Source organism: Eumetopias jubatus, unplaced genomic scaffold, assembly GCF_037043125.1.
Source record: "Eumetopias jubatus isolate StellerSeaLion01/CBP00866 unplaced genomic scaffold, mEumJub1_p1.0 scaffold_16, whole genome shotgun sequence".
Taxonomy (NCBI): Eukaryota; Metazoa; Chordata; class Mammalia; order Carnivora; family Otariidae; genus Eumetopias; species Eumetopias jubatus.
The window spans coordinates 16,937,817-16,961,487 of NW_028274822.1; the positions used below are offsets into that span (position 1 = coordinate 16,937,817).

A 23,671-nucleotide genomic window follows, 5' to 3' on the forward strand; every position below is an offset into this window, starting at 1 on the left:
AGAGAAGACAGAATTTGAAGGGTTCATACAGTATCTTAATGCTACTAAAATCCTGTCTATTAATAAATATTTCATGTACCTGATGTCCTTTGTGTTCTGGGTACCAATCAAGTTTCTCTTCACGTTTAAAAAAAAAAAAATTTTTTTTTTTAATGTTTATAGTATACAATCCTATAGACCCCCTTTCGAAATGCAGATCCAATGGATCAAAAAGTAGGAAAATTTATGGAAACCTAGGACTTTTACCAAATCGACCAGGAGCTAGGAGTGACCCCCTCAGTATCTAGGAGATGCGATATGATCAAGAAGAGAAAGAACAAGACACACGGAGTCACAAAGAGACAAGTGAGGCATGGGAGCTCTGTTAAAGAGAGCCTTCTCTGACCAAAGAAAAAACAAAGTGAAAATGATTGCATATAGAGTATTTCTCTACGTGTAGAGCGGGGAGAAATAACAAGGCCAAGGGGCTGCTAAGTGCCTGCCAAATATGAGGCAGGACCATTACCTGAAGCAGCAGGGAAAAAAACTAAGGTCAAATATTTTTTCTCCCACCTAAAGAGGTAAACATGAACTACGCAGAATACACACACAGAAGTATTTTTACAGCTCTTCTAAGCCTCGAGTCCAAGAAAAAAAACTATACTAAACACAAAAATTTTTTAAATTCCAAGTGCCAAATTTAAGTAACTCTCTGAATGGGGGGCGGGAGGGGGGGGGAGAAAAGCAAGGGATAGGCTTTTCCAACTGAGTTGATTACTTCTAGCCTGAGTGCAGAGCTTCTTTTAATTTAGGAAAGACACCAGGAATAGTGAGAATTGCAGAAGTCCTATTTCCTTTATTCATTCCAGCCTAAGTTTACTTTCATTATACTCAAAAAATAAACATTTGAGGAGTTTGGCATCTGTTAAAAGAATTGCAGAGAGAAAAGGGTGCAGAAATGCTTTCCATTATTAAACAAAGAACCCAGTAATAATAGTTTCAAAACATGGGGTAAGAACCAAGGTATCGTTGTGTATGGGTTTTGTGGAATCAAGGGCACCTTCAATGTGTAACTTTCCTCAGCACTTAGAGCACGCATTTCCATTATCTGTAACACGTGGAGATGGAGCAGGCACCACACGGATAATGTTATAGACAGGGGCACCATGGTATAGAAAGAATATGTGAATTACCACAAAGTGGCAAAACAGCCACAAAAAAACTCCAGTTCTTTAATTTCCAAACCAAACGTTTCCTACTAGGGTAGAAGCCAATGCATTAAGCATTTGTGCGTCACTGGCTTGGAGGCATGTGATAAAAATGGGAACGAAGTCTCTCTTAGGGTTAGAAAAACGGACAGAGCCATTGATGATGCTGTAACCTAAATGTAACTGAAATAAAACCATCAAATTATACCAACCAGACTTCATTTTTATAATATATCATAACTGTGTAGCTAGAAGAAAGCACTGTGTATTAACAGTCTAACATTAAAGTTACAGGCAACCAAACACTTAATTTTAAGATAAACACACAGTACAGTAATACCTCTATTAACAAAGACACTGTGTAGCAACGGCATGTTTTCTTGGCTGACCTTCGTTGGGTCAAAATATAAAAGGCACAGGAATGCATTTCAGAAGGTCACAACGTGGAAGGTAAAGCTCAAGTACATCATCACTCCATGCTCTCTAAATGAACATTAGATTAGCCAGATGTTGTAAAAGACGTTATCTTAGATTCTCAGGGGGCAGTGAAAGGGGCCATAGCTAAGGGAAACGCCCGGTTTTGGGTAATGGGGAAGAAGGGACAGAGGAAGGTTACCTGGGGTAGAAGGTTCTTCCACAAAGAGCGATGACGTTAGGAAAGGGCAATCACCCAATCCTTCGACGGGATGAAATAAAAGTAAGGGACCATGCACCCTTTGTTTTGATCAGAGGAGACGTATTAAGAGGTACAGAAATGCATGGTGTTCTTACAGGGGTTAAAACGCAGAGAGCGTGACAACAGAAGGATGCTGGAAAGGGTGAAGAAAAAGCTCTAACAGTTCATCAAAGCTGAATGCTGCCACATGCACAGTTTTGCAGGAGGATGGTTTCCATCTACCCTCAGCTCTGTGGGGACCAGCGGGCCAATACCACAAGGATTCAAACAGATCAACTCTACCACACATGAACTAGGTTCCCAGAGGATCTGTTAATTGAGGTATCACTGTATGACCCTGAAAACGGTGTGCAGAGACCCCTCGAAACTCGAAATGCTGTGCAGTTACAAGTGAACAGGCTTTACTTGCACGTAAGCGAACAATATACTGACCGAAAACCAACTCTCCGTGTGTAGTGCAGACAGTTCTTGGTGACGTGGCTCTGGAAGTGCACCGACCTGCAGATGGCCCCACACTCGGGGCAGGTGTAGGGAGATTTGTGCTGATGGATTCTCTGGTGTGATGCATAACTGCACTGGTTAGGAAGCAGCATCTGGCAGATAGTGCAAGTCTTCTAGATAAACCAAAGGGGGAAACAGGGTTGGTCCTACGAAGTATTTTCTAATATGCAAAGAAGCGTGGTTAAAACCCCAAAATAATTGCACATCGCTCATTTCAAATACTGCTAATCATGGATTCTAAGCCCAAGGAGAAAGCAAAACTTGAAAGTTAAACGTTTAATGTAACATCCCTTACTCTGGAAAACAAAAATAATTGGTATTACTATGTAGTCTGGGTCACCCCAAAGCATGAGGTAAAGAGAGTATCAGCTTCAGGTAGACTTCCAATTTTGTTACATTTGCGTGTTGCTCAGTGCAGAGAAGAGAATGTATTAGAAAACGTAATCTTGGGGCGCCTGGGTGGCTCAGTCGTTAAGCGTCTGCCTTCGGCTCAGGTCATGATCCCAGGGTCCTGGGATCGAGCCCCACATCGGGCTCCCTGCTCCGCGGGAAGCCTGTTTCTCCCTCTCCCACTCCCCCTGCTTGTGTTCCCTCTCTTGCTGTGTCTCTCTCTGTCAAATAAATAAATAAAATCTTAAAAAAAAAAAAAAGGTAATCTTGAAAATTACATTAGCAAGTCAGCTTTAATGTATAATTACACGTTTACAAGCATCTATCTCAAGAGTAGCCAGTTCCCACAACTCATAAAAACACTTTCTTCAGAATAATAAAAATTAATTAGAGACTAATCCAGTTTGTTTCTTTTTTCCTCTTTCTTTTCCCAGTCACTTCATTTACCTGAAATCTAAAATCTGAAATACAGGAATGCAAAAGAATGACCACAGCAATTAGTTGTTGTTCTTCTACTTGAGTTGGTCCCTCAATGGATGAACTGGACATTATAGGATTTATAATAAAACCAATGAACTCAAATTCAGATACATAAATTTCAATATTAAACTGAAACTTTATAAAGCTTAAACTCTAGTCCCATATAAAATAAAGACAGAAATGCTCTTTGGAAAAGGCCCTACATTTAACTAATCAGGAAAAACTGAAACACACTAAAAGTGAAACACTATTTTTCATCCCCTTAGATGTAAGCAGTAAACATGGCATATTTTTAAAACACAAGAACAGAAAACTTAAGGTAAATATAAACCTAGGACTTACTGCATCCACTCCAAAAATAAACCTAACACAGCACAAGATAAAATATATTCAAATTCTAGTTAGACAGTAATGTAACCAGTATCTACTACCTTCTAAAATGTCTAATTTGTACTAAAGTCAGCTAAGGAAATCCTCAAATTACAGACTCTAGCTAAGATTTAAAATGACGTTTTATACTCATGACAGAGTTATAAAATTTTTTAAAGTTTTCTTTTAACCTTTGAATCAAGCCCCCAAAATTAAGGTTTCAAACTTTTGAGCAACTGAAACTATCGAAAACCAGAAATTCGCCTGAAAAATCTGTCCAGTTTTCCTCCTGAAAGAACTAAATACAAATGTTATCCCACAAAATGTTTATTATAATCACAAAATAAGAACATTACAGGCAGCTTTGATGAGGCCAGCATCATTTTAAAAAAAAAAGCATTCCTTTTCTAACAACACATACAGCCAAGGTTAAAACAAGCCACAACAAGGAAAAGCCATCTGCACCTTCATGCATTAGAAGATCCTGTTGATGTCTACACTATCACAGGTAATCACTGGTTCCTTTGAACTCGGGTCTTCTATTTGCTCTCGCCACATGGTCATTAATCCCAGGCAGTGAATCATACATCTGCGTTTCCACATGCACCTTAGACACAGACCCCATTCCACTACAGGCCAAGTGATGAGGTACTTTAAATACATGCTAATACAACATCCCATTTGATTCTCATAATGATCTAGGACATAGGTAAGTGAGATCATTGGGAAGCTGTGTATATTTTTGGACCTGAGAGCTCACTACTTAATCTATTAGAACTGCCTGACCATTATGTTAGGATCCGAGTGGACACCATCTCTACAGCTTCTCTTTTATCTAAAGCAACATGACTACACTAGTTTATAATAGGGAAAAAGAGCAACACAAATAAAGGAAATTCCTAAAAAAGAAAAGCTGAAAATAACTTTCACATTATCTCTTGTCAAGATCTATCAACAAATATCCTTCATGATACATATAAAATTCACAATGAATCATTTAATCTTCCTTGTTGGACATTTATTTATTTATAATACATATATAAACAGTCATGGAAATACTGGTGAAGAGGTTTTGTTGCCAGCGGCTTAACTAAGTATGGAAATGATTCAAGAAGAGATTTTATGAACTACTGAGTGTTCCTTAGGACAGGATTCTCTAACTGCAAAGACTATGAAAACTGTTAGAGTAACAGATACCAACAACAAATACCAACCTTGCTCATCATACCCGTTTCCTGGAGAGGGGACGTGGTCCCTTCATGACACACCGTGTGGCAGGGCAGTCCAGCCCGTGGGGCTCTGTGAGGGCTGCTGGAGGCCATCCCACCCCTGCCTCCCACCCCGTCCATTGACTAGCTCCATGTATTTGCACTCACCCATCACCCCTTGGCTGAGGCTCCTCACCCACTTTAGACACAGAAGTTCAAGGAGAAAGTGGGGGCCCGGAGGCACTACCGCCCCAAATCAAAATGCGTCCACAGTTTGCAATTACTGAAATGGGAGAATTCAGTCACTGGGGAATCACACTGGATAAAGGTCTTATCTCTATAATCATGCACAGACACTGTATTTGCTCCCACATTTCTCTCTGGGTACCTGCTTCCGCTCCTTGCCTCCATTCCATTCTGAGAAAAAGCATGGTAATTTTCCTTGTGGACATTCTCCTCCTTGATGCTTGTGTTATCAACCGTTTTATGCTCACATGAGGAGTGCCTAGCCGTACTCCCTGGACTTTCTGTTGGTTTCACTCTACCTGTTTTCGATAACACGGTGCTACCCCTCCATCCCTAGACAATGGTACAGCATCTTCATAGCACTAATGAGACTATCCCATTAGCTTCTCTGGGATCCTTTGAATTCACGGCAATGACAGCCGTTCTCTGGATCTGGGGGATATAGTAGCGTGGGGGGCAGGCCAGAATTTCTTTGCAGTTTACAAGAATCTGACTTTCCTTCCCTTTTTTTAAAATCAAAGGAACTAAAATATATCTGAAAACTCTACATTTCTCTACAAGTTGAGGCTATTTACAAGATGGACAACGCAGTTTAATGCGACAGTACTTGACTGTTTGAATAGAGAAAAGTATACAGTCGGCCCTTGAACAACATGGTTTGAACTGCGTGGGTCCTCTTACATGGGGATTTTTTACAGTACAGTACTGCAATGTAATTTCTCTTCCTTGTGATTTCCTTAACATTTTCTTTCCTCTAGCTTACCTTATTTTAAGGATATGGTATATAAGACAAGTAACATACAAAATATGTGTATCTAACAATTGTATATGTTATCAGTGAGGCTTCCAGTCAACAGCAGGTTAGTAGTTGGCGAGGTGGGCACAGGGGATGGGGATTAAGGAGTACACTTGTTGTGATGAGCACTGGATACTGTATGTAAGTGATGAATCACTAAATTTTACTCTTGAAACCAATATTACACTACTATGTTGACTAACTAGAATTTAAATAAAAACTTTAAAATAACCCGGTAGGCTATTAGTAGGTAAGTTTTGGGGGAGTCAAAAGTTATACATGGATTTTCGACTACGTGAGGAGCGCTGCCCCTAACCCCCACGTTGTTCAAGGGTTAACCCATAATAAAATGCACTAAGTGGTTTCATGTGTCTTCTGGCATTTTACTTATATTCAAGTATTTTCAGTACTTTGTTAATAAATTGCTAATTCCTACACTGGGGCATAATCATTTGCTCCGAGAACTGCTACTTTTTAAAGTAAGATACTACCTTTCCATAGTCAAGTAACACGAGAAAGCTACAGGAAGATAAAGCTGAGAAGAAAATCACATCCATACGTGATAAGTACTCACACTGTGCCTTTCCTTTGCCTTTTCTGCGGCTGGCACGCAGGCGCAGGCTGGGAGGAAGGGGAAGGGGGCACAGCACAGCCCTATTGAGGACTCAGGGATGCTAGGGCTTGGCATCCTCCTTGCATGCCACAGGAATTATCTGGGTAACGAGGAAAGTAATTCTATGTGTTTCAATTCATGTTTTAAGGAGAAAAACTGCCTGGGAAGGGTGAGAAAAGCTAGAGAAACGGGAGTAAATATACCATGTTTGTGCTTACATTTCAAACACACCAAAGCGGGCAGAAGCCTGAAACAGTGGGTCTGAAGGTAAAAACACCGCGTGTTAATAGCCCCTCCTATGCTACATAAACGGTTTCTGGCCCATTGACAGCAGTTTTGTAGTTTTCTGGCTACAGCAAAATTACCCCCAAAATAGTATCAGTAATAATAAAGCACACCAGTCTGCTTTCTGGCTCTCACTTTCATCCCATTTCATGATGAAAACACGGACAGAGCATTTCATTTCAGGTCTCACTCAGACTGGAAATAACACAAAGCAAGATTTATGACAGAAATGACTCTTTCTCCTTTTGTTTCCAAACTGGTGGGTTGTGGTGGTTTTGTCCTCAAATCATTCTGCTCCACTAAAAATTTCTAATAAGAGTTGACAGTTGAAAGAGCAAATTTGCAGAAAGCGGTATGGTCAGCACATATAATCTACTCAGATGATAATCATGGGAGAAAAGGTCGATAAGGCTAAAGTGCAAACTGGGACAAGACTAGTCCGACCAGAAGTTAAATTAACCACTTAGAAGAGCAGGACCAAGAAAGAGTTGTGAGTCTACGGCCAGTAATATTTGGGGGGGGGGGGGGCGGCGAGGGCATGGAGGTGGGCTCCAGGGTTTCCCGAAGCAGCTGCCTGGGCAGAGTGTGTCTAGAAATGAGGGCTGACTGGGGCTGCTCAAGATAATTTAATACACGTGGTGTGTTGTGTTAATGATGCTCAGAAACTAAACAGAATCAGCAACCCCTGAAAATGAGGACCACTGCAGAAAAGTCACGTCTAGCTGCACTCTTGGAGCAGACCTGGCTAGAACCCAAGAGTCCATTCTCTTATAATTCTTACGGCGCCTGCCATCGTCAAATGCTTTTCTATCCTAGGTTGTTGGCGTGACAAAGCGGAAAGAATAATGAACCGGCTATAAAGAAACCTTGCTTCGAGTCCCCATTGTGCCACTCACTGGGCATTCGTTTCTCCAACCGTGAAACAAAGGGGTTGACCAGAAGACCTGTAACATTCTCTGACTTATGGCTGATGTCGGTTCCACAGGAAGAAAACATTCGACCAGTTAAGAGGTTACAGTATGCACTTCTTGTCTGTACCTGGCTAAATTTAGTCACGGGTTTACTGAGAGGTGAAGCAATGACATCCTGATACATTTTAATATCAATTATTAACAGTACAGTTGTCAGCTCTTAAATACTTCATGGAGAACAGGGAAGCTTCTCCACCCCTCCACCCACTCCTTTTCTGCATGTGCCCCAAAGCAGGGATTATTATAAGCAGATAGGTTGGAATAAAAACCTCCAAGCAGGGCAGATTTACTGGTGTTACAAAGTCAAGTGGTTGTGTGGCTCCATTTTCACGGACTGCTTGGTTCCCCGCGGCTGGGCAGGGAAATGACCCACCCAAGATTCCCTGCCATCCCACCCTCTCCTTCAGCTGCTTGCTGCTCTGGGAGATCCGCAGACATGGGCAGGGCAGTCCAACCCCGGGCTAGGCGTGCCTGGGGTCCTGTCCCTATCACATGTCAGAGTGTGACAGAATTCCAGGACTTGGACTCTGGCTTGGCCCTGAGCTAATAAACCATACATTCCAACCCAGCTCCTAGCAGAGGCCTGCACCAGCCGGTGTGTTGAGCAAGGGGCCAGTTGTGAATAAAGTGGCACTCCAATTCCCTCTGGCAATCATTACGTTTGTATAGATGGTCCACAGAACATTTGGAAGAGGAGTAGTAACTGGCAAATGCCACCAAAACTTCCTTCATCCCATTATGTTCTCGTAAGTTCTGAAAAGGCTGAACATGCGCATGTGGGGAGACGGTGGGAGGAGATCCAGCACGGGCGGCCACAGTTGGGGTAAAGAGAAAAAGAGACCCTTTGCTAGGTTCCAACAAGCACTCTTGGGAAAATCCCGGAAGGCCCCATTCCAACAGCAACGGGAGTCAACATCTAAATGCGGAGGAAATGAGACATGAAAGGGTAATGGTGACTGTGCTCAACCGAGAAAAGACGGTTCCAGAGAGAAAGACTGTGGGGTCTTTGGAGGCTGGGCTCCACAGACGACAAAGGGAAAAGAAAAGATTCACCACCTCATCCCTAACTGCTTTCACAGGTGGGCTAAGGGCAAGGATCTGTGGAAATGTCTGAGCTGGAGGGAAGAGACCAATCCTGGAGTGTCAAGTAGGATGCTGTGCTCCCAGGACACCTAGTTCCAAAAAACAACTGAGAATCATAGGCTGGAAGGCTCAGGCTGAACCTAGTGATAGAATTACGGAATCTCTCCTTGAAGACACAGCAGCTACAAAGGATGTTTAAACAGACTGAAACTTCCGGGAAAAGGGAATAGATGTACCTTTCCCTATTCCCTCCACTAAATAAAACTGAAAACTCCTGGGCATTATATATAAAACAGACACTAAAAGACTCTGAGAAGCAGAGAGAAGGCAGGTTGGCTAGAGAGCTCAGGATCCTAGGAATGACACAGTGATGAGTTCTCTCGGTTTCTTTTTGCCTCATATAACTCCCACATCTGGAGCTGAAGAAACTGGCAACCCAGAAACACCAAAAGGTAGAGACCAAAAAAAAAAAAAAAAAAAATCCCCAAGAAAAGCCTGCTATCTATCACTAGCCAAACGACCAGGAGAGGGTCAGGCTAACAAGAGAGAAAACTTTTTAGACAATGACTGCTCTACTCCAGCCAACCACCACAGGAAACACCGTGGCCCCACACCCACCACGCCAAGTCCAGGTGCGGCCCAGACTTCCAGCCTCTTGCAGCTATACTAAGTTGTCCCAACAGCCCTGCCCGGATGGTGTCAGAGAAAGCCAGCAGGGACCTATCACACCACGTGACAGAGTCCTTCTACCAGCCCAGAAGGTATTTTAAGAAAAATCCCCAAAGAAATCTCCAGGACCAGATGCTTTCACTGAAGAACTCTACCAAATATTTAAAGAAAAATGAACACTAATTGTACAGTCTCTTCCAGAAAACGGAAGAGAACACTTCTTGGCGCATTATATAAAGCAAATATTAACCTGCCCAAAACCAACCAAAGACAGTACCAAAAAAAATTGAATATAAATGTAAAACTCTAATGTAAAATATTAGCAGATAAACTTCACAATATATAAAAAGAACCATACAGCCTAACTAAGTGGGATTCATTCCAGGGATGCAGGGCTCGTTCAATATCTGAAAACTCAATGTAATTTATTCCCCCAAAACACTGAATCCAATAAATGAGTTCAATGGTAAATATAGAAAAATTAACTGTATTTCACTATGTCAGTAATGAACATGTGAGCACTGAAAAATATACCATTTACAATTGTTAGGAAGGAAAAAAGAGCAAAACAAGACATTTGGAGGACTTGTATGATGAAAACCACAAAACGATAAAAGAAATCAAAGATCTAAATAAATGGAGAGGGGAGCCTCGGTGGCTCAGTCAGTTGAGCATCCGACTCTTGATTTTGGCTCAGGTCATCTCAGGGTTGTGGGATTGAGCCCCACTCTGAGCACAGAGTCTGCTTGTCCCTCTCTCTCCATTCCTCCCCCAGCTCACATATGTTTTCTCTCTCTCAAATAAATTTTAAAAATCTTTAAAATAAATAAATGTTCACAAACTGAAAGATTCAACATAGTAAAGATATCGATTCTCCCCAAACTGATATACAGGTTTAACTTAATTCCTATCAAAATCCCAGAAGATTTTGTAGATATAGACAAGACTGTTCTAAAATTTATATGGAAATGTAAAAGAACTAGGATTGCTAAAAACAAGCTTGAGTGTCAGCTACACTTCAATTAAAGAAAAATAACTATTTTGAAAAAAAGGACAAAGTTGGGCACATCAGTGTACGGGATTTCAAGACACTTTATGGTCGCTATAATCAAGACTGTGGTACTGGTGGAGAGACAGACATGTAAGTCAATGGAACAGAACCCAGAACCCAGAAACAGCCACACACAACTACACCCAACTGAGGGGCACCTGGTTGACTTAGTAGGTAGAACATACAACTCTTAATCTTGGGTTTGTGAGTTTGAGCCCCACACTGGGCATAGAGCTTACTTTAAAAAAAAAATGTGGGGCACCTGGGTGGCTCAGTCGTTAAGCATCAGCCTTCGGCTCAGGTCATAAGCCCAGGGTCCTGGGAAGCCTGCTTCTCCCTCTCCCACTCCCCCTGCTTGTGTTCCCTCTCTCACTGTGTCTCTCTCTGTCAAATAAATAAAATCTTTAAAAAATTTAAAAAAGTTTGTGTGTGTACACACACACACACACACACACACACACACACACACACAGCAACTGATACTCAACAAAGGTGCCAAGGCAATTCAACAGAGGAAAGACAGCCTTCTGGACAAATGGTACTAGAGGAAAAAGACACGTATGGGGAAAACAAACCACCACCACCACAACAAAACTCAGCGTAAGTCTCATACCTTATATAAAAACGAACCCGAATGGATCATGGGCTTAAATATGAAAACTAAAAGTATAAAACTTTTAGGAAAAAACACAGGAAAAAAACTTTCAGGATATTGAGTGAAAAACAGGCTTGACACCAAAAACGTGAACTGTAAAAGGGAAAACAGATAGACTGGACTTCATTAGAATTGAAAGCATTTGCTCTGCCAGAGACATGTTTACAAGACGCAAAGGCTCAACTGCACTTGAAAAAAAACTTTTTAAAAAATGGAAAGACAAGCCACAACTGGGAGAAAAGACTTGCAACCACATACCCAACAAAGGACTAGTATCAAGTATACAACAAGAACTCCTACAACTCAACAGCTAAAAAACACAAACATGATCTAAACAGAAAACGGGCAAAAGACTTGAAGAGACATTTCACCAGAAAGGATGTACAGAGGACAAATAAACACGTGAAGAAGGATGTTCTACATCATTAGCTACTGGAGAACTGCAAATTAAAACCACAACAGCTATCACACACCTACCAAAATGGCTGAAGTGGAAAATACCACCACCAAGTACTGGCGAGGATACAGAGAAACTGGATCACCCATAAACTGCCCATGGAATATAAAACGGTTCAGCCACTCTGGAAAAGAGTTTCTTAAAAATATAAATGTGCAACTACCGTACAACCCAGCAACAGTACATGTAGGCATTTATCCCAGCAAACTCAAACTCATGTTCACCCAAAAACCTGTACACAAATGTTTACAGCCACTTTACTCATAATGACCCCAGACTGCAAACAATGCAGACCGTCCTTCAAAGCCTGAAAGGTGAATACCCTGTGGGACAACCTCACCCGGAATACTACTCAGTGATTTAAAAAAACAGACTCCCGGTACGTGCCACAACCTGGATGAATCTCCAGGGAATTATGCGGAGTACAAAAGCCAATCCCCAAAGGTTTACAGATGGTATGGCCCCATTTACAAAGCACTCCAGAAACAACAACAGAATAAAAATGGAGAACAGATTAGTGGTTGCTGGGGGTTAAGAAGCAGGTGGGAGTGGCTCTAAAAAGGCATCATGAGAGATTCCTCTGGTTACGGAAATACGCTGTAGACTCACGGCACCGATGTCAATATCCTGGTTATGATATTGTTCTACGGTTTTGCAAAGTGTACTACTGGGGGGAACTAAATAAAGGGTACATAGAATCTCAGTATTATTTCTTACATGAATCTAAAATTATCTCAAGGGGCGCCTGGGTAGCTCAGTCGTTAAGCATCTGCCTTCGGCTCAGGTCATGATCCCAGGGTCCTGGGATCGAGCCCCACATCGGGCTCCCTGCTCAGCGAGGAGCCTGCTTCTCCCTCTCCCACTCCCCCTACTTGTGTTCCCTCTCTCGCTGTGTCTCTCTCAAATAAATAAATAAAATCTTAAAAAAAAAAATTATCTCAAAATAAAAAGTTCGATTTTAAAAAGTCAGTGATTCAAGAAGGAAGACCCAGAACATCGCACAGAGCACTGCAGCATTACCAGGCAAAATTTTTAAATGAGTATGGTAATTATAAGTAGAGGTGCGCAGCAGGAAGGAAGTGGGGGGGGGGGGAGGACAGGCAGGAAGAATAGCCCCGCTGCCTGTGAAGGCCTACCCGTCCCTCTAGGCCTGGTGGAGTCAAAGGCTGGCAGGTAAGGAAGGAGGGGCAGCAGGGCCATCAGTCCTGCTAGGGCCCTGTGGTCACACCCTTAACTTTCAGAACCAACAGTGGCAGCAGGGTCAGTGCCAGCATCCGCTGTGGACGGTTCCCTAACTAAGACTACTCCGCAGACCTAGGGAACCCTGCCCAGGGGGAAGAGCTCAGTTAAGCCGGAAGAGAAAAAGGGCAACTTGCAGGCAGCAGCCACAGGGCTAAACCTTGCGCTGGATTCCTGCTCCAGAAGGAACAGTCAGAGGAGGAGGCTACAGGGGGTTCTTACAAAGGTGAGGCAGTCCAATCTCTCAGTCCACCGAAGACTTACCAAGAATGTGGAGGTCTACAGAGAAATGGAACGTAAATGTTTTAATAACGACTGTAGTAGACAAGAAAGGAAAGACAGGGTTCGGGAGAGACTGGTACTTGAGGTGCCCCAACTCAACTTCTACATTTTATTAGAAGACATAAGTGTTTCAGGTGTCATTCTCAGGGAGGTAACAGTTCATGCAGGTAGATTTTTTTCCCAATTGGATTTAAAATCATAAATTTTAAGTTGTCTGACAGTCATGTGAATGGCAAACTGGAGAAGATGAAAGGAAGAATTTTCCCTCTTCTCTCTTCTGTTCTTCCTGGCTTCAGCCTCCACCTCCAGGTACCACCGTTACCTGACGCCACATCAGGTGACTGCAATAGGTGAGGACACCCCTAGCTTCCACTACATCCAAAGCTGGTACAGCAATAGTCATATGGATCTTACCAACGTCCCGGACTGGGGAAGGGACTCCAGGCTGGCTTAACTGAGCGCTGAAAACGTGGCAGCCCCCTCCTCCCCCCGCCACTGAGAGCCCCACAGACTGGGCTGCTGAGCGAGAGACCAGGCTGCCTGCCTAGGTCTGCAGGAGAACCCTCCTCTGGCCTAGTCTGGGAAAAATGGGAAATTACGGGAGGTGGTAGGGGGGCGTTCTGGGCAAGGCCTCCAACAAGACAAGGGGAAGTGGGGCACAGGCAGAGTATACCAGGGGGCACATTTGTGTCGCCAGCCGGTCGTGCCTGGATATGCAGGCAGCTGAGGCTTATAAGTATAAATACGACACTTACACGTCTGGCTCAGTGTACATTTGGCCCCAGAGTTAACGTTACTCTGCCATGACTCATTCCTAAGTATCCCAGGTGAAATGGGTGAGCTGCACTATACACTTGTCCAGGCCAAATGCAGAAGTCAAGGCAGAGCAACCACGTGCACGAGAAGAGATGTTAACCTCCTTCCTTGCGGGAAACCTCCATCCTAGTTTGACCCTAGTTTGACCCTCGTTTGGCGGTTGAGCCCGAGCAGTCCACAGAGAAAAAAAAGCTGGGAGAATCCGTGGAGGAAGGGAAAGTCCTACCTCCTTGCCCACGTCCTTTCTCCTTCCTAGAGAAGAAGAGATTCCAAAGAGAACAGACTACGGGAGGGCAGCTCAGAATGCCAGACACTGAGCAGCGCACACGACACGGGAGAGGTGGTGAGAGCCCTCCGAAGCCAGGGCCGGATCTGCCACCCCGAGCAGGTTACCAGCAGACGGAGAAAACAAGGCAACGGAACACACACAATGAAAGAAAGGGGTTTTGTTTGTTTTTTTAACGGCATCCTTTCAAGATGGGGAGAAATATTACCTTTCTAACGAAGCCGTGACAAGGTAAGAGGCACCTAGAAAGAACCCAGGCCCTATCACCAGGATACCCGAGAACAGCATGTCAATCACCACCTTCCTGAACTAGTTAGCCACTCCACTCTGAGTGTTTCACCATCCGAGCCAACAAAACATTTAGCATCCAATGCCACAAGAATGCTCTCAAGACTCTATCATTTCCATCTCCACTAAACTGAAAATCCAAAGAAAAACATGATTGCCGTATTCTTGATCTTTTAGTCCCCAAACTCAAAATCCCAAGAAGAACTTGACTCGGTAGTTGCCGTTGAGGAACTGATCATGGCAACTCTACCTGACATCTGGAACGCAGCATCAACCCCCTGGTCAGCAAGAGGCAATAAAAGAGGCAAATAAAGGAAAGATCAGCTCACGGCTGGGTCTTCACAAACAGAAGTTCGAGCCAGCATGTATTAGCTCAAACTAGCACCCCTCCCCCTTTCCAATTTCACAAGTTCTCTGCTTTGGACAATAAATCATATGGTCTCTCCAACTTGAATCTGGTTCATTCAACATGTCTAGTTACCTCCAAATAAGGATCATGTATCTGTAAAACACGTTGATCTAGTGGCCAAATGCTGTCTCATGGAGAAAAGCAAATGACAGAAGATAAAAAGGACTCACTGATGCCCACTGTGACATGTACTTCACCAACATCAACCTACACTTCACCACCACCAAAAAAAAAAAAAAAAAAAGCTTCAAAGAAATGCAAAGATATTCTATTCTAAGGGAGAGGGTTTTCCATCTGCAGCTTAAATTCATCGTACTGAGGACTATTACTGAACAAACTTCTGGACCAACATCCTAAGTAAGCGGGCACACCATATTAAGTGGGTACCAATTAAGTCTGTTTAACTGTACAAAACAGTAATTCTAAGTAACATGAGGAATTTTTTTTAAATCCCAAAAATGTCATTAATAACTCAAGAACAATGGTGATGTAACCTGACTTGAACCCCTAACACAATGGCACGATACCCTTAATTAGCCAGATCTCAGACTTCCCACATACATACCACTGACCCAACAATTACAAACTCATTTATCCTAAATCTAAGGCACCATAACTCAACTAGTAGAGTTACTGTCTACAAAAAAAAAAAAAATCGCCTTCCAAAAAAATTGTTTTTAGACTCCTATTACAACACTGTGCAAGTCTATGAAAACAATCCTGTCTCTCGCGCGTCACACACACACACACACACACACACACACACACACACACACACACACACCCCCCACACCCATTTGCCTGAGCTCCCACCCCTAAAATCAAGGGCACTGTATAGAGCACTCATGTCTACAAATTCGTCCCCGAAACACCAAAAGGTAAGTGATACTCTACTTGTCCACTCGTATCTGCAGCCTGCTGGAAGTGTGTAGCCAGCGACGTCTCGTCCTGGAAAACTTCATTACACTCCAAACATTTCAGACTATGCCTGCAGAGCTTGGATGGGTCTTCATCTAACGGCATAGCTGGAATGATGGGTGTGCTTGAGGGAGCGGATATGACTGTCCCCGTTATGCCAGACTGAATTTTCGTTACAGTGTGTGTGCCGGCTCCCACGGAGCTTGGAAGAGCAGACGATAAAGTAGAAGTATTGCTTGACGGAGAGACAATCATTTGATCAGCTGGGACTGGCTTTAAAATCAAGTGGGAGCACTGCATCACAACCCCCTTTTCCTTGTGCCCGCGGGCGTGGGAAAGGAGACTGCACTTGTTGTAAAAAACGAGGTTCTTTGTACAGTGGTTACACGTTACTTCGATGCGCACGCTGCGCCGGTCATAGTGTTGGGTCAGGCTCTTTTCGAGGGCAAAGGAGTCCCCGCACTCCAAGCACTTGTACCCGCGGGTCGGTAACGTGATGCCTGCATTGGCAGGAGGACTGAGGTTGGGGATGTAAACCGGGACTGGGTTAACGCTGCTCAGCACCTTGTTGAAAGCTTCCACCACGGAACTCTGCAAGGAGGACACCACCTGGACTCGAGACACCTTTTTGGGAGGTTGCGAGGCTGCTGCGTTGATTATTGCCTGCTTTATTTGCTGCTGAGGTTTGGTTAGCACTTGGCGGAGCTCCGAGGTGGCCTGGGCGCCCTGAGGCAGAAGGTTAAGGTTGGCGAGGTGCACAGTCTTTGGCACGAGTTTGGCGTTGGCCAGGCTGGATGCCGGCACCACAACGGTTTGCTGCTGGATGGCGTTGGCGGCTTTGATGATGGCGCTGCTGGCGCTCTGAACCGAGGCAGCAGATATGACCGTGGCTTTGACCGTCGTGTTGTTAGCCAGCTTCAAATTGATGACTTGAGATCCCGCCGTCTTCACGGCGGACACCGGGAGGAAGGCAGTGGCCACGGGCTTAATCGTGACCTGTTTGGGGGCCAGCTCTGCAGGGGCGACCGCGTTGGTGACCACTGCCGACTGCAGAGGTGCTCTGGGCGGGGAGGAGAGGACGGCCGCCGAAGCCGGAGAGGACAGGAGAGACGTCACAGACGCCATCACGGACCCGGCCTGCTCAGAAGGCTTTTTCCCCGAGTCGAGATCGACCTCGGGCAACACCCTTGTCACTGTTCTCTTTATTTCCCCAGAAGACGTCTTGATGGTTTTGATGCGGACTTTGGGGATTGCGGGGGTCGACCCTGCGGGGGAGGACGGCGACCCCTTGCTGCTGTTCTCACTGGAGATGCTCCGCGGGCTGTCCGGCTGCTTCAGGGACGCTTTCTTCGTCCCGTCGATGAGGCTCTGGGATTCGGGAGACTTTTCCATGGCTCTGGGACTGTCATTCGCTTCTTTAGGTAATGGAGAGGACCCCCGGGAGTCAGTCACCGGTTCCTTGCAGGAGTCGGAAGCGGCCTTTTTAGCACTCAGGGCTGCTATTGCAGCTATACACGAGGACAGCTTGGACGACGGCTTTGACCTTGACAGCACGCCGCCACCAAGGCCGGGGTCGCTCTTCTCTGAGCTTGGCTTCCCGTCGTGCGCCCGGCTTTCAAGCACCTTTTCAGAGTTTTCCTTCAGCTTATCCTCTGCTTTTCTGGCTTTAAAAGGTTCGTAAACACTCAGATTTATGGAATTTGTTTCCGCTTCTCTCTTAACAACTCTGTTTTTGTCTAAATTGCCTGCAGGAGAGATTCCGGTTTTGCTCAAGCCGTCCCCGCCGGGCGCCTTTGGCTTGTCATAGTCCTGCTGGGCAGACGACGACCCTGTCAACACGTTTGACCGAAAACCGGAACGCACGTCCTCTTTGTCTGGGGGGTCGTCCACTTCTATCTTCTCGTCGTCGTCAAACTCTTCCGCACTTGAGATGGGGCTAAACTGGCTGAACGCGGAGTCTTTCAAAGTCACCTCTGAGGTAGGTGCCTCTCCTTTCAAGGCCTTGGATCCGTCTTTGCCGTAACTGTCAAGAGAGGACGTGGTGAGAAACCCGTTGTGTAAGCCGTTGCCGGTGGGATTGTGGCCGTCTTTCTCCGTGCCCTCGGATGAATCGATGTTCCGGACGTTCTTGACGATAACGCTGACGCCCACATCAGAGGAGGACGGGGTGTGGGAGTCCTCGTCTCCGTGGGCGTTCTGTTTGATGTGGCTTTCCTGGTCATCGTGCGCAGACTCAATAGCTGCTTTTGGATCGACCATATCTGGGATGTCAAATGCTGCCAGGAGGTCATCAAAGTCTGGGGTCTTCATATCCCCCATGGTCATGAATTTGATCAGATGTTCTGTTAAAGGAACAGAAATAATGCCATCAGCAACGAACACTGCGTAATGACGGGATAAATATCCCTCCAGGACTTACATGAACATAGTGATGACCAGCAAGAAAGAGCAGGTTGGGAACTACGCTTCCTACGACGAGGAAACTCTGAGTGACAAGCATCCGGAGAACACGCACAAAGTCTTGACAATTACAGCTTCGAACTCATTTCCCCAAAATGCTGCACAGTATTACCAGCATGGCACCTCTCTAACAAGAATGAAGTTGACCAGAACAGGTACAGCACAAAAAGTAGGTTTTGATGTAACAACTAGAAAAATTTGTCATTTACCACTGGATTCATTGCATGGTTTTCACAAAAAGCTACTCCCAAACCTATTTTAATCTCTACAGCATTCAATTCTACTGGCAAAATGAGCACGACTATGGTCCCTGTCACATTTGGCCTATCAAATTAAAAGGAATATATGACAATCAAAAAACCAATTATGGATTTCAATTCACCCACACAACAAATGAGCATCCCAGCCCACCACGGGCTATCTACTGCTAATAAAGTTCGGCCTGAGATTTAAAAAAGAAAAAAAAAATTCCCAAGAAGCTTATTCCATCAGTTTTTATTTAATCCTAATTTTCTCTATTATGTTAGGGGAAAAAGTACTCTCCTGATAGGGAAAAAAAAAAAAAAAAAGGGATAGCATCCCTTCCTTCTCCCTCCCTAGTTCAGCGCTTTTAGTGGTGAAGGTAACACACAGCCGTTTCCTAATTGCCATTCATCCGACACAGTTGTTCTCCAACTGACTGTGGCAGCTGAGTGCGGCCCTGCCGTTGACCTTGCTCTCGGCGTCTACCAACATGGACCCAGGGGCATGGCAGAGCCTGGGAGAAGGCAGGCCTTCTCCTCTGCACCAGGGCCAGATCGGGGTGGGTGACATCATGTGAAGTGCTCCCCATTAATGGCGGCAAAACCCTGGGCGGTAGGAGGACAGAGAATCTGAAGAAAAAGGATGGTCACGGCTATTGCTAAAGATGAAGGATTACAAACGCCTGAAATGCTTGGGGTCTTTAAAGGGGACCCTTTGCCCCACCTGCAGAGGACATGGGATTGTGGAGATTACATGAAACTCCACACAGGAGAGATCTTCCTCCTGCCTGAACCCCAGAGCACTCCACCTGTGTTTCTATGATCTTCTGGTATGCACCACAGCACATGTGCATACTTGTCTCTTTGTATCTACTAGCCTGTCGGCTGACTGAACATGGCAATGTCCCACTCACCTTTGCACCATTAAATGCCACATGAATAACACACTTGTGAGTCAGGGGCCAGCACACGGGACTTCTCGGAAGGATGGGCCTAAGTCCAGCTCCGTCACTCACTAGCTCTGGGACACTCAGGAAGTGAGGGAATCTCTTTGGGCCTATTCCCTCTTTCTGCAGTGGAGGGAGGCAAGCAGCCAGGAAGAGCAGGAAAATAGGAAGCAAAATTCAATGCCGGAAGGGAAGAGGCTTACAGCTGATTTTAGGCAATTTTCAATGCAAGAATCAGCCTAAGTGATTTGTAGATATGTGTTCCTAAGACTCTTTCATCTTCAATACTTACTACTGTTCCTCCTTTTGATCTCCTTTAAATCACTGAGAAATTGTCTTCCACATTTTACTGAAGTATTTAATGATTTTTCTTTTTTATACAAACTGCAAGAGATCGTGCATTCCTTTTTTTTTTTTTTTAAGATTTTATTTATTTATTTGAGAGAGAGAGGCACAAGCAGGGAGAAGGGGCAGAGGGAGGGGGAGACGGAGACTCCCCACCGAGCTGGGAGCTCACGGGCTCATGAGCTGGGGGCTCATCCCAGGACCCTGGGATCATGACCTGAGCCGAAGGCAGATGCTTAACCAACTAAGCCATCCGGGTGCCCTGATCATGCATTCTTAACAAAAATATATGGGGGTCAAGGTAGACTTCCTACTGAGGTGACAATATGCGTACCAGTGAAAACTCAAGTCCATCTGCAGGTGGTAACACACCCTCCTCAGCTTACTCACGGACTGTGGGACACATCCAAACACTTCTCATTGTTTGGATGGGAAAAACTACTATTGAAGAAGAAATCAGCACGCTTGGGTCAGCTATAGAACAAATCACCTTCCATTCACATAAGTCTCGGTTAAATAAGAATTAAAGAAGTCACATCTACTTTTCCCTAGATGGTTTGCTTAGCCTAAAGAGAAAATACCCCGGGCCCACCATTCTCTCAGAAGGACGCCTGACAGACCCAACAGGGGATAATGTATCCCCAGCATCAAACTACAGCGCAGAGAAAACATCAACACTTCTAAGTTGATATCGTTGTGAAAGTATCTATGACTGAGTCATACACAGTGCAAGTCTGTGATTATGATTTTCTTTTTAGGAGGAAATCGAACATTTAAACTGCAGAATACAGGGAATGAAAAATCCACCTGTCAGATAATACCCACGTAAGAGTCCACCCACTTAGGAATAATCCCCGAATGTCACTATTTTTATTTTTAAGCAGCAAATGGCAGTTTTAAGTGAAAACTCATGATAAACTCACGATAAAATCACCATTAACTGGGAGCCTAGGTGGCTCAGTCGGTTAAGCGTCTGCCTTCGGCTCAGGTCATGACCTCGGGGTCCTGGGATCAAGTCCCACGTTGGGCTACCTGCTCAGCGGGGAGTCAGGTTCTCCCACTCCCTCTGCCCCTCCCCCCTGCTCACGCACGCATGCGCTCTCTCTCTCCCTCTCTCTCTCAAATAAATAAAATTAAAAAAAATAAATAAAAAATAAAAAAATAAAATCACCATTAGTGAAGCATCCAGCCCCTGTGGTCAATCTCTACCAACCATGTTGATCCAAGTTTATAGATCGTGGTTTTTAGAGAAACTCAAGACACAGAATCACCAACTACTGCCCACCTCCCACCAGAGTTGAAAGGGTCTGAAAAGAGTTGAAACACTGAGAAGTGTTTTTTTAAGCCACCACTTATCCAAAGCTTGGACGCAGGCTCTAGACGTCCCCAGAAGTAGATAGGCTCTGTCTAAATCTCTCCATCCTTTACGGTGACAATGGATTTATGTCATGTGCGCTTTCCTTATAATGTGGGTGAGCAAAGAACATCACCCAGTTTCACATCATTCATTCCAGAGGGTAGTCGGTTCCGCGACAAAAAGAACATAAAAGGCCATGCAACGACTCACGGGTGGTAGGCCCAGGACACACAATCACCAGTAATGATAAAAGGTCTCACATAAAACAAAGCCTGTTGAGGAACTGACAGGTCGGATCTGCAGTGCAACTGGCATGTACTCTTAGGAATACAAGGAAGATTAATAAAGGAATCTCAGTCATCTTCCTCTCCTGGAGACACAAGGGACCTGTCTGACTCACCCACACGCAGGGACTCACGCACTGCGGCCACAGCGTCCCATCACCCGATCACCGGCAGGCCAGCAGGCTGGCAACCCACCTCGCTGCCCGAGTCTTTTCCTATCTGCCCACCTAAAGTAGAGTGAAGGCTTGGAAAACCCCAGAGAGGATCCTCCAAGCCTGCAAACATCCCCAGGGCTTGAGAGACCATTCCCCATGCAGGAGCAACTCTCCCTCCATCATACTGTGGCCACATACCCCACTCTCCCACCCCTCCGTGTCACCTAAGATTTGTACTTTCTCTTGCGGGAAGAGGGTGGACCTCAGGGTCCACGTCGCAATAATGGGACGTTCTATAGAGCATTCGGGTGAGGGCGAATTAGCAGGGGCTTCGAAAACTGGAGTCAGCCCTCCTGGTTCACCTGAAGGAACCCAGATGCGAACATCGCAGACGCAAGACAGGCATGAAAGCCCAGCAGGAGCACACAGCACTGCCTGGAACCTAACACCACCGGCGGGTGGACCCGCCTCTGCGGGACTGTAGAACAGACATAAGGAATGGCGCTTTCTGTAACTTCACACTTCTTTCTTGGTTTCCAGAAATGGTGGCATGCTCACAACCCCACTGTCCTATGACCCGCTCCCTTCCCGCATTCTGGAAGGCAGGAGCAAATTCTCCTCTTGGGGGAACAAAATGTTTTAACTCCCACTTCATTTCCCAGTTATATCAGGTACAAAGAGAAACGTTTATGTTTAAAAGTTTTCTCTCCATTTTTCACCCCAGTCCCGAAGTACCACTTTGTTGAAAACATTACAAAAATAAATTTCAGGGGCGCCTGGGTGGCTCAGTCGTTAGGCGTCTGCCTTCGGCTCAGGTCATGATTCCGGGGTCCTGGGATCGAGCCCCACATCGGGCTCCCTGCTCAGCGGGAAGCCTGCTTCTCCCTCTCCCACTCCCCCTGCTTGCGTTCCCTCTCTCGCTGTCTCTCTCTCTGTCAGATAAATAAATAAAATCTTTTTTAAAAAAATAAATAAATAAATTTCAGTCTTCTCTTTTAAAACATAATGGACAGAGAGCTCTCTTGAGCTTCTCTTTCCCTGGACAGCTTGATTTTCAGACAGAATTAGCTTTAGTTGTTGTTAATAAAGTCTTTTATTTCATTTGTACTCCATAAAACATACGTTCCTTCAAAGGCACTAACAGTCTTTTAACTTAAAACTAAACCCCATATAAATAACCTATGATTCACTAATAGCATTTGTGCCTAATGTAGAATGTCCTTTCACCCAAAGACATTGAAAAACTTGGCGGGGGGAGGGGGTGAATGCTAGGCCTATTTACAGAAACGGAAATTGAAAGAACTTGAGTCTGTCAGGCGATCACTTTATTCTCTCCCATGACACGGACAAAACATTTCCTTTCTTACCAAAGCCTCTTAAAATTATAGAAAGCTATTTCGTCTTTGTTGGCAAAAGTCAAAAGTTATCATGTCAAAAGAAAAACTTAAGAAAAACCTATTCACCCCCTCCCCATCGTACTTCTTACACTTTATGATAAAAGAAACTGCTCTTGGGGTGCCTGGGTGGCTCAGTCGTTAAGCGTCTGCCTTCGGCTCAGGTCATGATCCTAGGGTCCTGGGATCGAGCCCCGCATCCGGCTCCCTGCTCCACGGGAAGCCTGCTTCTCCCTCTTCCACTCTCCCCCTGGCTTGTGTTCCTGCTCTCGCTATGTCTCTCTCTGTCAAATAAATAAATAAAATCTTTAAAGAAAACAAAAAAGAAACTGCTCTTTGTGGAACTGTTTCCCAATTTTTAAACTGGAGACCAGCGGTGTAATAGGCTCAGGCATCACTCACCCAGTGAACGCTAACTTCAGATCATCCCCGGAGACGCGCCTGCCCGTGCCTGACCTAGCCTAAAGCCAGGCCTGACCCGGCCATGGTTCTGCCTCCAAAATGACCGTGCAAAGGCCAATCTGAGCAGTGAAAACACAAGAGATTCACCATTTCAATGAAGAAACTAACATTTGCTTTCGTGAAAACCAATAAACTCTAAATTGTAACAAT

The 23,671-nt window shown here is 44.9% G+C and overlaps 1 protein-coding gene across 4 annotated transcripts in view; it reads right to left on the reverse strand.

Annotated features, from left to right (window-relative positions):
• Positions 1-23,671, reverse strand: part of ZNF532 (zinc finger protein 532) — a 103,274-nt gene that overhangs the window by 38,274 nt on the left and 41,329 nt on the right. For 2 of the 4 annotated variants that reach the window (XM_028102977.1, XM_028102976.1), the window contains exon 1: positions 15,852-18,200. In XM_028102977.1, the coding sequence (XP_027958778.1) occupies positions 15,852-18,200 (2,349 nt within the window). Of the gene's footprint in view, positions 1-2,295; positions 2,478-15,851; positions 18,218-23,671 lie in introns of those variants that run through there. The other 2 variants (XM_028102974.2, XM_028102975.1) reach the window with 2 other exon arrangements.